The sequence below is a fragment of the Echiichthys vipera genome (genome assembly GCF_963691815.1).
Source record: "Echiichthys vipera genome assembly, chromosome: 9".
Lineage (NCBI taxonomy): Eukaryota > Metazoa > Chordata > Actinopteri > Perciformes > Trachinidae > Echiichthys > Echiichthys vipera.
The window spans coordinates 6,138,595-6,157,612 of NC_139834.1; the positions used below are offsets into that span (position 1 = coordinate 6,138,595).

The 19,018-nt window shown below is 40.4% G+C and overlaps 1 protein-coding gene across 1 annotated transcript; it reads right to left on the bottom strand.

Annotated features, from left to right (window-relative positions):
- Positions 1-858: 858 nt before the first annotated feature.
- Positions 859-16,392, bottom strand: camk1gb (calcium/calmodulin-dependent protein kinase IGb; the record flags this gene model as incomplete). The annotated part of the gene is made up of 13 exons (XM_083919355.1): positions 859-2,016; positions 4,083-4,168; positions 4,265-4,614; positions 5,718-5,805; positions 6,118-6,196; positions 6,335-6,447; positions 6,722-6,797; positions 7,788-7,911; positions 8,231-8,369; positions 8,479-8,553; positions 8,652-8,777; positions 13,373-13,484; positions 16,269-16,392. The coding sequence occupies 12 exons, from the start codon at positions 16,390-16,392 to the stop codon at positions 4,111-4,113; spliced, it is 1,464 nt and encodes a 487-aa protein (XP_083775481.1). The 3' UTR covers positions 859-2,016; positions 4,083-4,110.
- Between the last annotated feature and the right edge of the window lie 2,626 nt (positions 16,393-19,018).

The following is a 19,018-nucleotide window of genomic DNA, read 5'->3' on the forward strand; positions in this document are numbered from 1 at the left end:
AGACTGGCGTCCTGTCTAGGGTGTACCTCGCCTCACGCCCGGTGTCAGCTGGGATTGGCTCCAGCCCCCCAGCGACCCCGATAGGGACAAGAGGTTGAAGATGGATGGATGGATACATAATTACTAATTGCAAAATATACCCTAAACAATAAACACAGAAAAGAAAAAGAAAACAAAACACTGCAGTCACTGTTTTGGTGGTTTATTGATCGACTCATTTGAACTTTTGCTCAGCGGTGATTCCAGAACAACCTTTCCCCCACTAATCCTTTTTGGAGCGCACACTTTCCACAAACGTTGCTGGTAATCTCTCTATAATTACACTGTCAATAAAGTTCCTTCTTTGAGCAACTCAGTTTGGATTCTGGGCATTTATGTTTGCCACTGCTGGGAAATGGTTCAGACTGTTTGGAGACCTTTGCCCCATATTTCTGACTACTTCTGCTTGAATGGACAGTCTGTCTCTACACTGGACTAAGTTCAGTCTGTGTGTCTGTGTGTGTGTGTGTGTGTGTGTGTGTGTGTGTGGGGGGGGGGGGGGGGTAGGGTAAGTACGCTGTTTTTATTTAATGCTTAAAGAAAGAGAAGTGTAAATCTAATGGAATGACAGACAATGATTTTCTGAATCTGACACCGTAGAAACTGTTTTTTGAAATATCAAATTAGACTCTTTCTATTGTTTCTGTCTTAGCAAAGGTTGTTGATTACATCACACACATATTAGTGTCTGTGTATGTGTTTTTCTGGTGTCTGATAAGGTCAGGAGAAAGAAAAAGAATCAAGACAAATGAAATGGCAGCAAAATAAGTGTAGTTTCTGTACAGGCTTTATTCATGAGTACACAGGACTCTCATAATAATAATAATAATAATAATAATATATATGTATATATAATGGACTAGATCGAATGCATCAACACCAAGCCACATAGAGCTGGAGAGACAGAATGACCCACTTACAGTTAGTGGAGAAACCTCTATATCACAGTGAATATAAATGACACTCTATATCCTAGCAGGTTGATGGCATGAGAGAGCTATGGAGTTGGCAAGTTATGAATATACTTGTGGCATGTACACTGTTAATGATTTGTCAGTTTCAACATATATTATGCTTTTCTTTTGTCTGTTTAACTCTTTTTTTCATTATTTTTTTCTGTTTTTTGTTTTTTATATATAAAAAGGAAGAAATGACTTTAGAAAAAATAAAACGGAACAACAAACAATTAACACAGAGAAATAAGAAACAACTTTACCGGAATAGATTACATCAGTATGGCTTATTAGAAGCAGCAAGCATGCAGTTTTTCCATATATTCTATTACGCTAACAGCTGTGGGACTCTGTCTCCTATCTTGTATTCACATACAAGATATACATTTAAACCGCTCTCTCAGTTACATAACAGAGGAAATGTTTTTTTCTTTAATGTTGTGAATTCACGCAAAAACTGTTGAAATACTTTTCTTCTTCAAACGTAAGAAGAGAATGTAGTTAAATTGTATTTTTAGGAGACCGGGCTCAAATGTAGGTTTGCTTAAGAATAATATTTTACACATGAACTACAATAAATGGCCTTATTGCAACGTGTGTATTTTCTTTTAACAACATGTTAACCTGGACACTAAGGTCAGCGACCGCATCACCATGAATGAGCTGGACACTCTCCCTTCAATAAGGTCTGAACTGCCCCTTTTCAACTGGAATTTACCCTGTGTATCTGAGTTAAAGTGAATATTGTGCATCTGTGTGTGGTTGTGTGTGTGTGTGTGTGTGTGTGTGTGTGTGTGTGTGTGTGTGTGTGTGTGTGTGTGTGTGTGTGTGTGTGTGTGTGTGTGGTTGTCAGGAAGCTTCATAGGCACTCTTTCAAAAACAAAAAAGATAAAAATGTCCCACGGACTGTGTGGATCTCGCAGACCGCTCGGGTCCGTCGGAGGATCAACCACTTCTCATTCACAGTACTGGGGACCCGCTGACACAAAACAGCTGCATGCTGAGTCAACAAAGCAACACTGACCTGCAGAGGGCAGAAACACACATACATTCACCTGTTATCAGCTGAAAATTACACAAATGACATAATGACATACAGCCTAATAAACACGTCACACTATTATGAGAAACACCTGGGCTTCTCCTTCGATGATAAATATACGGACGCTCTGAGAGGAGAGTGAGAAAACAGATCTGGTGATTCCTTTTCAAATCTGAATAATTTTCTCTCCTGTGTTTATTAAAAGTTACTTTGTTTTCATCCGTGAAACAGGTGGAACTAGTTAAAGTTATTTTTCAAGTGCTTTCAATGTTTTTGTTGTGGCTGTTGTTTTTGTAATACTCATTTCGGCCACAAGAGGCTGAACTGCACCTCCTGTAAAGAAAATAAAGGAACTTAGAAAGCTTATTCTGGCAAACCTTTTTTTCCACTTGTTCTTCAAGAGAAATTCCTGCGTAAAATCATCCCAGGGTCTATTTCGGCAAATACACTCATCAAATAAACCATTGAGACCATTTTTTTCATGTTACAACTGGTAATGGAGATTGGAGCAGTACAGTGAAGGCATTCAAACGTCTTTTTTAACCACTAATACTGCTGAAAATAACAGCAAACCTCTGCAGCAGCATGAGAAGAGTCCTTACACAGAAAACGAAGCACCAATGGGCTCCTTCCTTTCGGATTGACTTTGGTAATCCACTTGAATGGACTTTACTATGAGAGGAGCTGGTACAGGGGCCAGTTGGTAAGTCTTTAAAACACTCTTTTAATAAACTCTGGGTTCACTAACTATGTTGTTGGTGCTTTGTTTTCTGTGTAGGGACTCTTCTCATGCTGCTGCAGAGGTTTGCTGTTATCATGAGCAGAATTAGTGGTTAAAAAAGACGTTTTAATGCCTTCGCCGTGCTGCCCCGAGCTAATCAGTGTTTAGGCCGCAATCAGCGGTTAGTGACTGTTAGCGACTGTTCTGGGACATTTCCGTTAACAGTTGCCACATGAAAAAAATTGTCTCCATGGCTTATTGGATGAGTGTATTTCCCGAAAAAAGACCCTGGGATGATTTTACTTTATTTCACTTTAAATAAAGACTTTAAATAAATAAATCATTTCTCTTTAAGAACAAGTGGAAAAAAGGTTCCTTTCTTTTCTTTAACGAGTGACCTCAGGCAGGTGCACCACTGCCCCGGGTTCTGCTCTAAATGAGAGCATTCATGTCTTCTTCCAGGTGAGTTTTCATTTCTTCAGGCACTCTTAACAGGAGGTGCAGTTCAGCCTCTTGTGGCCGAAATGAGCATTATAACAACAGCAACAACAAAAACACTGTATTTGACAGTGGGGGACAATTTGAAAGCACTTGAAAAATAACTTTAACTATTTCCACCTGTTTCAAAAAACAAACCCACCTATTCTTTTGTCATGAACACAGGAGAGAAAATACTTGAGATTTGAATTAGAATTGTAAAAAAATTCTCTCACTTGCCTTTCAGGGCTTCCGTACAGGTCAAATTCATAAAGATGTAATATAATAACTGTGAATTAATTTTAACTATATATCTGCAAAATATTATACTGGATGTGGAAATGCATTTGTACAATGTGGGAAAATCGGTTTTATTAATGTACCCTATAATATAAATGATTTTGTGTTCCACGATACTTTGCAACTACACTTTAGAAGAAGCATACAAACATTTATCAAATAGTTTATAACACACTGTAATGGAGTTTTACACAACTGTAAGTGTTTTAAATGTACAGTATCTTCTTCTTTGACGACGTATTTTTTTTTATTTCAAATGTATTTTTCTAGATTATCATTTATTATTTGCTTAAACAGCAGCCTCCACTTCTGGGTGCCCACAGGACGAGTTATAGTTGTTGACTAATACATTAATAAACACTTTTATTATATATGTTATAAAACATTTATTGAATGTTTAAACAGTGATTATAAATGCTAAATAGGGGGATTTGAAGTGGTGCCACTTATTTATATATCTATCAAATCTTCAAATGTCGATGATGACACTTTTAATAACGATGTAATTCAATTTGTCTGTGTGACATGCAAATGTGTAACTTGAACTCACCAAGTAAAGTGTAAACTTCATGCAGCCTTCACATGACTGAGCAGACTCCAGTCTGAACAGGCTTGCTGTTACGATTTGTACCGTACCTGAAAAAGCAGAGGAGAAAAAGCTTCATCAGGCATCAGTCCTGCTGTGATATCAGAAATGAAAAACTCACATCATCGGATGAAACTGTCACAAACCCGTTGAGGTTGGCGGGCTCTGAGTGGTAGACGTTCTTGCCCTGTTCGGCCATAGTGGGTGCGTGATGCGGACAGGCCTGACTCTGGGTGGCCTTCAGCGTGTGATAATGGCTCTTTGATTCGATGGGGCTCGTGGGCAGAGACATGTGAATCGCCCCGTTCACTTTCCCGTTGATCTCTGTTGACTTGGGCTCTAATTTGACGGGATCAGGACGTTTGTGGTTTTTGTCTAGGGAGGACATGTCGATCACCTTGATGTCTGGGATGCTAGTCTGCTTCAGGACCTGCTCCGAGTGGGCCAGCTGCAGCTTCTTCATGTGGTTGATGGCTACTGCAGCGTTATACGCTTGCTGTGGAGCGGACAAAGATCTACACGTTACACAGGGCTTCACTTTAACGGCTTATAATGATGAATGGAAGTTTAAGACTTCTGCTGCACCAAGTCTGAGCAAATGCTACATCAGTGATTTCATTTGTTGTTCCTTAAGTTAAGTTCGTTTTTGAGCAGATCATTTCCTGTGAATAAATGATTTTGTTATTTTTAGAAACTTTGAACACAATTCAGTCTGTATTATGTTTGTATTATCTTTATTTTTAACAATCACACATATGTAATAGGCTTTTTTCTCTGTCTCCTTGACATTTGGCCAATATTCTATGAGCTCTTTGGTTGTTTTAACTGCATACCCTGTGAATAAACTGTAGAACACTTCACCATGCCCTTTTCCTGTGAGTTTATACAGTATGTCCAATAATAATCCACGCTTTAAAAATAACAATTTCATTTAGTTTCCTACACAGAAATGAGTGAAATTGTGAGTTATACCCTTTTCCCATCATAATTAGCGTGTATATGCAGGTTTTTTAAATACATTAAACACCACTAAAAATAGGTAATAGACTCCTTTCTCATTACCAGACCAGTTATGTATTTCTGTTTTTGTTTTCTGGTGTGTCACGTTCAATATCACAAACATGTCACAAGTTACAGACGGAGGCGACGGCTGTCCTAGCCTTGTGCCGGTGAAAATTAGCATGTTCACCCGGGTGTCATGTTTCTATCACTGCTGATGAGAAATACCCGTGACAGATGTTTGTAGGTTTTTTGTCCAGTGGGAAAGGGGCTTTACAGGCCAAATGCATACATCTTTTATAAAGTCGTCTTACGCCTGTTAAAATCAAGAAAGCCTAACGACCCCCTCTGCTTTGGCGACCACTCGGAGGGATTGGGACCTCCAGGTTTGTAACCGGTGCACGAGAGTCAAGTGCACTTGGGTTCCCCTGACAGTAAAAGCCCTACATCAGCCATCAGTGGCCTTGAAGACGGAACAATATCTTATTAAACTGTCCTTAATCAGGAAGGATTTAGGGAGGGCACCTGATTAATCTACAATAAACTGCAGCTCCTCAATGAGCTTAACGCATCAAAGCCAAGAAATCAGCTCAGACTAACCTTCCACTTGGACTTGGCGAAGTTCTTTTGGATCTGAACGCTGACGGAATAGTAGATGTCCTGACTCCTGGCCGTCTTTCCGATAATCCTGGAGAAACAGATGATGTAACAGAACATTTCAATATATTTCAAGGTAGACGTTAATCTTGACTGCACATACATCACGTAAGGCCTGTTTATTTAGTTTAGGATTAGAGCTGCACAGTACAGTGTTTTTTTTTTTAACTATGGTACAGTAGCTTATAGATATTTTACTGTGAAGAGAACAACTCTGCTTGAGAACTATATTTCATGTTAATATTTACTCCTATCATAAGGTTAAAAAGATGAGACAATTTAACGCTCTAAGAGTTTAATTAATGCATCATAACTAGTATTTGAATCAATGATTGACACTCACCAAGGATGTCTGAGCGCAAGGTCAGTGGTGTAGCGCATGCTGGGATTCTTCTGCATCATATTACGGATGAAATCTTTCGCTGCAGATCAAAAGGTGACACACACACACACACACACACAGACAAACAAACAAACGTTAGGGACTGGGGCAGTATGGAGGCATACAGCAGCTGCAGCAGACTGTACATTGTGTCTGTGCTAATGCTCGGCGTAATCACCAGATTCAGAAATGTCGTCCCAGAAGGGCGAGTCGAACTCGTACTGCGCCTTCATGATCTTGGAGAACAGTCTCGTCTCACTTTCTTCATAGAAAGGGGGATATCCACAGAGTCTGAAACAGGAGCATTCATCGTTACAGTTGGAAAAAGAAATGTCTGTGCACTCATGTGTGCAGAAATGTACAGCAGATAATCAGTAGGTGGTGCTACGGCTGCGTTACTCTGCATTTAGGTAACCGTGTCATGCTTAACATGCATGACGAGCAGTGGCTTTTAATCTGAAAATCCTACCACTTAAGGAAGGAATACTTGGATTTACAATCTAAGGGGTCTATTTTTTGCATTCCTCTCTCTGTCTCAGTCTACCATATCATTCTTTATACTCACAAGATGTAGGTGATAACTCCAATGGACCAGCAGTCCACTGCCTTGCTGTAGGGCTTCTGTGCCAAAACTTCCGGAGCTGAAAATGAAGGAAAGAAAAGTCAAATCTATGCGGTGATGGCTCTAATTAGTTCTGTACGCAGAGAAAACACAGGTACACATATTGTCTGTGCTATCTTAGTGTCACATCCTTGTGTGTTTGACCTATTTAAAGTTGTACTCCATAAAAATGGAGATACTTTGTTTCTAGTGGCCTCTTTGGCGGTGAGATGTATGTTATGTGCACTACATTGTACTCCCGCATACCAAAATGCAATGCGGTCGTGTTTTACCGGAGGAGAAGAAGAAGCAGACGAGGTGCTAACGGTAGCCAGGGAGCTAACTGCAGTTATGAACCGTTACGAACAACTGTTACGAACAACTGTTACGAACAACCGTTACTCACAAGCTTACTGCTGTGACTCGCTCGTGAAATAAATTAGCCGTGTGCTATTACAGCTGGCAATCAGGACACACAACCTTTCTTAACAAAACCACACGTTAACACCATTGACATTTCAACAATTTAAAATGGTTTGTATCATGAACAGACTGAAAATGATTTTACAGCTCCGTTTGTTTACATGATGCTGGACGCACCCGCTTCTGTCACACACGTACTGACGCAACGATTTAATAGAAAATTCTGCTGTCCTTACTACAAGCCTGACTCAGAAGTTGAGGTTTTCCGATTTCCGATTTCCGATTTCCGATTACAAGTGAACGCAGCATAACTGTTAGTGACGATCTGGGCTGGCAGACCAACCTCTGTCAGCAGCATCACTAACATGGCGGATTATTTACATCTAGCCCGGGAATGTCACCACAGACACATATGTTGGAATACTCGACAAAAAGGCAAGTAGAATAGCTTTCATTAGTGGGTCATATGATGAGTCATCATTGTTTTAACTCACTCTTTGATAGATAGGAACTTAAAAGACAATTAAATAGATGGAAATCTTACAACTTTAAGCCCCCCAGCTCACTAAACGTTCATACAGCGTTGATCACGGACGTGTCTCCTTACCTACGTATCCCGGGGTGCCACAGGCTGTGGACATGATGTCGTTGTCTACCATCTTGGAGAGCCCAAAATCACTTATCATGATCTTGGAGTCCTCGTCCTGGCTGTAGTACAGGATGTTCTCTGGCTGCACAGGGACAAAACACACAGAAGTGTTCACACACTGATGTCCTCGATGAAAGAACTCCTCAAGGCGTGTCTTCTCCTGTGCTGGAACAAAGTCTGAAGTATTCACCTCCTGTCGAAGTGCCACTGCGGCAAATGGTATATTGTTAAGATATTATTCTAAGAGAGCAGGAACGTAAGCCTTTAGATAAATAATACAATGTGACATAGACCTTTAACATGAGATCCTGTAATATGGTTTTACCCCAAAGGTGTACTTGAGTAAAAAACACTTGATTGACATTTGAAAGTATGATTTTCTCCAATCATCTGATTCATACCTTTAGGTCACGATGCACGATGCCCTTTTCGTGCAGATAGCTAACGGCCTGCAGCACCTGCTGGATCACGCTGCTGGCGTCCTTCTCTGAGTACACTCCCCGGTCCAGTATGCGGTCAAAGAGCTCACCGCCTGCAACACTGGTAAGAAAACACCACAGCCATCATCAAAATGTCATCTGAAATCCCAGTTGAACTAGCTCCTCTGCTCATTTAAATAATAATATGAAAATGTATAAAAGCAACTCACAGCTGCATGACGAGATAGTAATGGGTGTGACTCTCATAGAAGTCCTCCATCCCCACCACATTGTCATGTTGGATTCTGTTCAAGGAAAACAACATTAAGGCTTTGACATAATTGCAACATTCAAAAGAGAAACTACTGTGAGAATCTGAGATGAAAGTTGAAGTGTTAATTACCTCCTCAACACTGCGATCTCGTTCTCCAGATTGAGGTCTCTTTTCTGTTTCTTCTTCACACACTTCATGGCATACAGCTTCCCCGTCTTCTTCTCCTTCACCATGTACACCTCTGAGAATGCTCCCCTGTTCATTAACACACAAACACATTGAAAATGAGTTCCTTTGAAACTCCACAGAAAGAGATAACAGCAGGAGGAAATGAGTCTTCCCTTTCATCAGAGTCTTGTTAGGAAAATATCCTGAACAGCACAGTCGAGTTTTGGCCTCTTGGTGGGTCTACTTTCTGTGTTTATCAGCCAATCAGGGATAGTTTTGAAGTGCTTCCATTTTTCCATTTTATTCATACGTTAAATTATTGTTTCTCAGTAGAGATAACGCATTTGCAGGGCTTCAAATACATTTAAGAGTGCAGTAGTGTGAGTGCCATTCATCTCTAGGCGATTGGTAAATATAAAACTAATAATCTGACATTTTAGGAAATACACTTCTTGCTGACAGTTCGGCCTTGTATCACATAACACAACAACACTAATCACTGCACAGTTTTTGCTTGACTCACGGGTCAATTCCTGCCATTACTGATTTACATTGTGACGTGGATGGATGAGCAAAACAGAAAACGGCTGCTTAGTGTCCCAATGCGAGACTATTAGATACATATGTAATGTAATTTAAGAAAAACAAACATACTTATTTTAACCCAAAACCATGACCGTTTCTCAAACCTAACCAATTAGTTGACGTGTTTGCATTCACAATAACATATTCTAAACTGCCACCGTACTGGAGCTCCATAGTTTGACGTGTAGGGCTTCCCAGTGTGTCGCCAATGTGACGAGTTAAAAATGAGAACAGGTGCCGTTAAATGACATGCAAAAAGCTTAAAATGTGTAAAGATGACACGTGAAATGTCCTTAAAAGTGGCAGGGTATTTATAAATATATTTAAAGCTTTTGATTCTAAAAATTCAGCCGGGTCGGGTTTGCACACATTTCCAGGAAATCTATTCAACTTGATTCAGGTTTCTTAGTCAGGCTGGTGCTTCAAGCTCCTATCGGGCTTGGACACAAATGACATGGGGGTCATGACGGGTCAGGCCTGATTTTGTTGGATGTGAAAATTTCGATACCACTCTCACATCTTTCCATTCAGTATGAAGCTGATGCAGGGAGATTAGTTTAGCTTAGCATAAAGACTGGAAACAGCTAGCGTGGATCTGCACAAAAACTGAAAGTGTAAAAAGCAGAACAGTGCAGGACTGTTTCCCCGTAAAAAACACAAACGATGAGCTTTAGAGGTGCCCGTAGATCGATTTTGTTCCCTTCGGACAAAACCAAGAAACATTTAATCCACTCATGAAATGTCTCCTGTTTTTTTCTATGGATTTTAAAGTTTCATCAGGTTATTTCTCTTTGCCTTCGTGTTTCACACTGAGATGGAAACTCATTTTCTTGGAGCGCATCAGATAGTTTATTTTAATAAACACATATCAAGGGATTCAATTAAGGCCTGTACTGACGATCTCTGTGGCTTAACTCTTCACATGTCAGAGGCTTATTATCCTGCTCTGTGCTGCTCTAGTGTCCCCTGCTATCTTCAGCGATGTCTGGGAATAGTTGTTCTACCGGGTGGATTAGGCGCTTTATCCCTGACGTAATGGAAACCGTGGCGGGCCAAGAGCTCTAGGCGCAGAGTCAGAAACTGAGCATGTGCAGCAGGGATCGTTGGGAACATCAAGATCCTACAGTACAGTAACAGGCCGGGTCAGGTCACAGACACATGTCAAGGGCTGTGGGCAGACGGGTGTCACCACCCCAGCCCTGCCCTCTGCCATGACACTGACCCTGAAGGATGAACCAATGACTCTTATGAGGAACCACACACACACACACACACACACTCATTCATTCATTCATCTTCAACTGCTTGTCCCTGTCGGATCGCAGGACACATAGAGACGAACAGAGACAGACAACCATTCACACCTACGGGCAATTTCAGAGTCATCAATGAACCGAACACCTGCATGTCTTTGGACTGTGGGAGGAAGCCGGAGAACCCTGAGAAATCCCACGCAGACACGGGGAGAACATGCAAACTCCACACAGAAGGGCCCCAGCCGGGATTCGAACCAGGAACCTTCTCGCTGTGAGGCGACAGTGCTAACCACTACACACAAATTAACGCAACAGCAAAATGTGAATGATAACTCTTTGCGTTACCCATTTTGCATGTTTTCTAACTACAGCAATAGCTCAGGGAGGCAGACAGGAACAAGCGGCCCTCCCACAGCATCATCACAGCACTTCGCATCCTGTAGCTCAGTTGATTTCTCTCCTGGTTACCGCTGCTCATTTCCTTTCCTCGGATCTCCTCAAAGCTTATTGTGACTCTCAAGAGAAATCATCAATCAAGCCCCGAAAATGAATGCCAAACAATATCTTTCTTCTTTTTTTTTGGCTTTACAAAGACAAAAGGTCAATCACTGGTGCACTAACTCGAGTGTGCAAATTTGGAAGATTAAAATTCAACAAAATGTTGATGAGATTGAAATTGCTCAGAGCTTTTTGAGAGTTGCACTCACAACCCAAAGAGACCGCGTCCTGATTGCCAGGAAACCGTTAGGATGTTGTTTACACTTTTAGTGTAGATGAGGTCCAATGGGAAAGGCTGCATTTGGTGTTCTACGCAATCTTCTATCCCTTCTGGATTCTCTTCCTTTTATTGTGATGGAGGACAAAAAAAAAAAGTATTACTGAGAATGGGCAAAACAGCTCGGAGCGTTTACACTGTTGACACCTTCAACAGAGATGAAAGCAGTCCAGTTGAGTCATTCAGCGGCTCGGACAGTAACAGTTACGCTTCAACAATACTTTTGTGTCTCTCTATTTTTAAAAAAAATCTTATCGCAAACTATAAGTCACCATGTTGTCTGTGCGTCTACGCCCACATTTCCACAAAACTCCCAGAGCTGTTTATGTTTGGGGAAATAAAAATGATTGCTGCAAACTAATTGGGGCCACATATTATTTCATATAGTGTTCCTCAGGAGGGCCTCGCCTCCTTCCCAGTCCAATCACCGCTCATCAGCAGCCTCCTCTGCCCTCAGAAACAGATCCGGTCTGTTTTCACGAAACACACTGACGTCACTGTGGCAGCGCTCGCTCGCTCCTTTATTTACTGTTCGCCTCTGATGTGTTGTTCTCAGGACCTGCTGATTACCTGTGTGGATCTCACAGAAATTAGGTCAGCGTTCAGACTGTTAGCTGAGTGTGTGCACAGTATACAGTGGGATCGTGCGAGGTATATAGTCAGTGTATTACCTACAGTTTGGAGAAGCAGGCACGAGTCCCAAGCTAAGAAATGTACTGCTGCGGATGGGAGCAGCAGCTAAATGTGTTTTAGACACATACAAACATCAATATCAGTTTAAATGTACACTTTATTTAGAATGTTTTTACTGCTTCACCTTGTCGTGTTTATGTTTATGCGGGGGGTGGGGTGTTGAAGCTGTAATATGCTCTCACCAGACTCCATTACAAAACAAAACAAAAAAATATGATCATTGTTCAACTTTGGTCTTTTAAAAGGTTACGAACTGACAATACCAACCAACTAACTGATTCAGTAGTAGTCCATCAACTTCCATGTTCTGTGAGGTAAAATTACTGATTTCTTTTTCAATGGAGTCTGGTGGCTTTGACAAGAGCATAAAACGGCTTGAGTCCCCACCTACAAGGTAAAGTTAAACTAATATATTTAGCTGCTGCTCCTGTTCCTCTATACTGTGCACACACTCAGCTAACAGCTAACACAGTGCTGACCTAATTTCTGGGAGGTCAACAATGATAATCAGCAGGTCTTGATGTATGTGGCGAGCGGCTGGAGAACAACACAAGTACCTCATACAGTCCTACTTTAGAGAAAACTGGGCTATCCCTATAATTGAAGTTCATTCTTTTTTTGATTCAACGATGAACTGTTTTGTTTATGGAATATCAGAAAATATTGACAAATGTCCATCACAGTTTCCTAAAGCCAAAGAAGATGTTATCAAATGCCTTGTTTTGTGCGACCAAATAGGTTCAGGTTATTATCACAGCAGACGAAGAGAAGCAGCAAAACCGTACAGAGAAGATTTGGCCTTTTGACCAAAATGATTATTGAGTTATCAAAAGGTGATTTTTTTCACCTGTATTTTCGATATTTCCTCTTTGTTTGTGGCCAGTTACAATTTAAGGACACTTTAGAGAAAATAATTCAGAGTGAATAACACATGATGCGCTTCTTTGTGAATGAACTGCCGAGCTGACTCACAGCCAGGCACCATCGGGAGCGCCAGACTGACTAACCCGCTCTAACGGCCAAAGCGTCTTGTTGTCTGAGACCTCAGTAAAGTAGGTCCTCATGTGTCAATCCAATCAAACCAGTAATCTGTCCTCCAACTTAAACAGCGTGCCCATGGTCTGTAATCAGGTCGTATGCAAGTCAACACTCAAGCTTTTACTGTGTAGTTGCCCTCAATATTAATAAAACATTCAGAAATATTCCCAGAAGTAGGCTGCTAAGAAATACAGGGAGGAATTCTACTGTACTATGCAAAACTATGCAATACAAAACGTAACAGGAAATTAGCTTGATAGAGATTTCTTGAACATAACAGTACATTGTATGGGAGGAAACACGGTGCTATCTCACGTTGAGTAAAATGTACTTACGATCCCAACTCCTCCATGATTTCAAAAACCTCCTGGATGTTTTCAGTGACTTTCTTCCACACGTGGTCGGCCTCTTGACGACCCATCGCTGCAGACGCTTCAACAGGGATTTCTTTCAGAGTCGAGGAGAAAGAGAGGGAATAGACATCAACACTGAGGTTCCTCGTAAGCGCTCCTGTTTCCTCACGGTGAGTTACTACTGCGATAATCCCGGTTTACAGTCCAGACTACCTCATGATCATAATCATAACAACAAAGTCCTCTGGGATTATTAGAGTCATTATGAGAAAGCAGATGTGAAGGTTGGAGCGTCTGCTGCTGCCGACTGTCTGAGACTCAGACTGTCTGCAGGTGACATGTGTCTTTGTCTGGCTGACTAAAGGTTAGAACAACTAATCTGGGCTGGAAGTGGCACACAGGAAGGCCTGGCCCATACTGGACCAGAGCCAAATGATGCTGTGTGATACTGCAGAGTATGAATAAATAATCTGTCAGAGATGAAACACGAGGAGAAAAGTACGTAGCTTGGTTTTCTTCTTTCATATGAAAGCCTCAAAAATCAACCTTCAGTATGTTTTTTTCTTTGTGCAATAACTTTATCCACCACTTAAGTGCAGTAATGTAATCTTCCTGCTCATTTCTGTCACATACAGTCAGACATGTTTTATCTTGTACATTCTAATTTAACTTATCGGATTTCATTTTCTGTACATTTTATCTAACCTGTATTCTTACATCTACTTCAAATATATGAGCTTATTTTTTCCTGTTTTTACAAAATATATATTTACTGTATCTATTTAGCTAGGAGTTTATTGGTAATCTTATACTGTATTTTTTATACCTCCCTTGTGTTTTTGTAAGCTGCAGGAACCTCAGTTTCCTTGAGGGAGTTCATCCCAAAGGATCAATAAGGAGAAGTCCAAGTCTAAGTCTGTGTTCTACACAGAAGGCAGCGTTTTCTTTCATAGCAGCATCAATTCTCAAAATGAAGCCTGAAAATGAATTTTTGATGAGGCCGCAGCAAGCCCACAGATCTGTGAAGGTCTTACAGTACATGCACAAAATAATCTGTTGTCTTCGCTGTCACAAAACGTGCACTTGAGGATAACATAATTAATAAAAGCTGTCGTTGACCAATCATTAAACAGAAAAGCTCCCTGCACAACTCTGATCATCACACGGAGATGTATTCAGTTCTTACGTTGAGCAAAGTATCTGTCCTTGCTTAAAAGACGAACATTACTCAGGATTAGGAAGAATGACTTATCTAATAAAACTGAATGTTCTGAGGGGGATTAGGAGCACTTTGACTGAGCAGGTTACCCAGTTTGCTTCCTTGCCCTCTTTCCTCTTATATAAGGGATTAGTACTGTAACTCCTGGAGACCTGGCCTTGTCACAAAGGTAAAAATACCAAAGTACAGCTTCAAACTAATTTTAAGTGCAGAGCAAATGTCTTAACAGAAAACAGGTTCATGTTATACAGTATAAATATGTAAAACAAATATACTAATAATAGTATATAAGCATTTAAATGAACCACTTTCATTTTTTTCTGTAACATTTTCTATGAAGGTCATGTCTATAATGGATTTTAAGCAAATTCATAAGATACTATAGTACATTTATAAGGCTTTATAAAACTCTCATATGGTGTATAATCATGCATGACAACTTTAAACAATGCTTATCAGTATATAAGTGCTTTATACCACAGCACATTATAACTGGGCCAACTTTAGTCACTTACAAAGACATGTAAAAACTGCTCTAATGTAATATCAGAGATGCATTAAAATATTAATAATAATATGCATGCCTTTCTGAGCTTCATACAGTGACAACCTTCTCTGGGTAAATAAAATTAAAATTGCTAATAACCTTGTACATGCTGTACTTTGGCTTGGGGGTATAAAGCAAAATGAGTGCTGAACTTTTAATACAGTATGTCCACCACCTACTTTACCAGCCTTGTTCTAAGTAGTCATGCATAATTATAAACACGTATAGAGTTTTAAAAAGCCTTATGAATGCATTATAACGCCATATGAATGTGTTTATTAGGCATTATAGACAGAGAGAGTGTTTGGGGTCCTCATGTTGTCCAGTCCATGCAGATGTAATCTCCAGCAGACGTTACACCTGACAGCGCATCCTCACATTGACCCACACACTGATCAGCTCCGGGGGTCACGACAGAAAAGGACTTTTATTCCCCTGTTGTTTACACCGGCTTCCCCTCGGACACCCTTTCTTTCACCGCATTGTATTGGTTAACATAGAATCTGACACACACACACACACACACACACACACACACACACACACACACACACACACACACTCATTTGCAGTCAAACCTCGCAGTAGTGCTCCGCGTTTCGATGCGGTTACTGTGCGGTTGTTGTTTTGAATGGTGCAGAAATCCTTCCACGCTCTCTTTATTCTCCAGAGTCTCGTTTCCTCTCGGGTTTACGGTCGAGCCGCGCGTTTGGACCTTTGGCGCAAAAACACCCGTCAATGAAGGGGCAATAACACAGAGAGCGCACACACTGACGGCGGATGTTGCGTCCGCAGCCCCCTCTCCTCTCCTCCCCTCTCCTCTACTCTTACGCTGGCCAGCAACACCAAGTTGGCTGCGGCATTCGCGAAAAAGCTCATTCTGCGGCAAAAAAGGCGAATGAAGACATTGAGTTGAAGCTTTGCGCGCAGCTGAGCAATAACGCAAATCACTATAAACAGGTTTGGACTCATGATTATTGCAGAACACTCAGAACTCAACACAAATTACGCACAGAATACAAATGAGGCAAAGTGGCCCTCTACCTGATCCTGGGCTGAGAGCTGCAGCTGTAAGAATCAACCAAACAGATCCGCTTGATGAGGAGACTTACCGAGAGACTGTGCGCTGACGGGGCTCTGCTCTGACTCTCCTGCCAAATGCTCGCCGAGATCTGGGCAGCTTACTTTGTCCGGGACCTTACAAGTACCTGTTGTCAAGTGAGAGATTACATCCATGGAGAGAGCCGAGGGGAGGGGCGGCTGGCGGTGTCACAGGTGCTCACTTCACCTCAGGCTGCTGCAGGCGTGTTTCCACGCAGCTACAGGTTTACACAGACATTGCGCAGAAATGGGCAGCTTTTCCAAAAACCGCACGATTCGTGTTCAAAACAGCGACACGTGCACGCGCCTGTGCAGGTACGCGCACACGCACATCAGTTTGGCACGCAGCAAGGATGGAAGTGACCAATTTAAAACTCATGGACAGGAGTAGGGCTGGGGGGAAAGTGGTTCATTTAAGTATCGCGATTCTTTTTGAATGGAAAACAAACATATATGTACATACATAGTGAAAATAAAACATTTTTAATGCATCAATTTAGAGATTTTCCAAAGTAAAAGTCCCACGTTGGTACCTTGAAATACCTTAATTTCTGAACACTTGTGGTGCAATAAAACACATTGGACTGCATGAATCAATTTACAGATCTTAATTTAGTAAAAAGTAAAAGTCAGAAGTGTGTGATTCAACTTTTACCCATGGTCTAGTGTTAAAAGCAAACAAAAAAAATTGCAATAAATCAGAGTATTGAACTACAATACTTGAATCGTAATACATATTGAATTGCCACCCAAGTATCGTGATAGTATCAAATAGTGAGAAAAGTATACCATTCCCTAGTCAGAAGGGGTTATTATTTCACAGCAGGTATCTACAAACAGGTTATTACAAAGTGGTAGCCCACCATACCACTTTGTAATAAGGTCCCCCTCTATGAAGAGTATATAGATGATAACTGATGGCAAACATCATCCAAAGGGATTTTCACAATCATATTATTGGTTGATCTATAAGTTATATTTTAATTATTTATAACAGCGCCTTTAAACTTATAAGTTTTGAAATAAATCTGAAGTTTTATTGTTTTAACACCATTGAATCCATGTAGAATAATATGGGCACACTGATCAACAGAAAAATTTTAAGACTTTAAAAACTTTAGAAACAAAAGACTTGTATTTGTGTGTCCAATGAAAGAGGCTAAATACCTCTGCAGACAATTATTTTATAGTTTATATTAAAATTCGATACACGTGTTCACTTTTACATTAAAGATCTTTTTTTCTGGTGAAAAAGTGTAAAAAAAAGTATCTTTTAATCTTTTTTGATTCAGTGTTGTAAAATAAAAACCTTCCAGTTTAATTCATAAATAATAAATAATGAACTAATGATTCATAGATCAATCAATAATCAGTTTGTATAATACGCTTTTAATGGCGTGATAATACAGTTTAAATGTTGTTCAAAAGCATTAATAAACATCCAATATGTAAGTTACAAATAAGGTTTCAAATGTAAATAAGTCATAAATAAAGCATTCTCACTCATTAATCTACAGTTGTCAATATACTAGGCAGCTGTTTTGGTGTCTAGAGAATCTGGCATCCTAAAATATGTTCCTATTAAAGGCTTATTAATGCTCCATAAAGCACTGGTAAATGACTTATGAAGCACGATAAAGCCTGACTGATTAGAAAGTGGAACAGAAAGCGGTCTTAGGGAATTGTTTCCCCATGTCAGTAGAAGTTTGACACCTGGGTCACAGACTGGATGAGTGCAGCATTAGGCTCTAAGCATGTTGCTGTATACAATGAGTTCTTCAGAGGCAACCTTTAACAGGCTTATATATTAATCTGCATCAGGTGCCATTTTACCTGCTGCACATGGAGCTGTGTGACAGCAGACGGGTGATGATACAGTTGGACCTGTCTGCTCGCGTGTTTACTGCTCACAAAAGACTAGGATGCAAAACAAGTCTGTCTGTGCCACAAAGAAAGAAATATAAATATTTCTAATCAAAAGGAAGAGCCCCAGAGATGCAGGCATGTCCTGTGTAAGACAAATAAAAATGTGCTGCTGCTAGGAGTTTTTTCTGCCATCAAAGGCTGCAGTGTTGATCCCATGTGATTATCTGCCAAAATAATATTTACACCAGGCGCTGCAAGAGCAAGGCTCAGAGAATTATTAAAGATCTCAGCCACCCGGATACCAGCCTTTTCTCTCTGCTGACGCCAGCCCAGAGGCTCAGGGAGAGCTTCTACCTCAGGTAACTGACTGACTGACTAACTAACTAACTAACTAACTAACTAACTAACTAACTAACTAACTAACTAACTAACTAACTAACTAACTAACTAGCCCAGAGGCTCAGGGAGAGCTTCTACCTCAGGTAACTGACTGACTGACTGACTGACTAACTAACTAACTAACTAACTAACTAACTAACTAACTAACTAACTAACTAACTAACTAACTAACTAACTAACTAACTAACTAACTAACTAACTAGCCCAGAGGCTCAGGGAGAGCTTCTACCTCAGGTAACTGACTGACTGACTAACTAACTAACTAACTAACTAACTAACTAACTAACTAACTAACTAATTAACTAACTAACTAACTAACTGACTAAATTATAGACTGACTAACTAACTAACTAACTAACTTACTAACTGACTAAATTATAGACTAACTAACTAACTGACTGACTAAATTATAGACTAACTAACTAACTAACTAACTAACTAACTAACTGACTAAATTATAGACTAACTAACTAACTAACTAACTAACAACAGACTA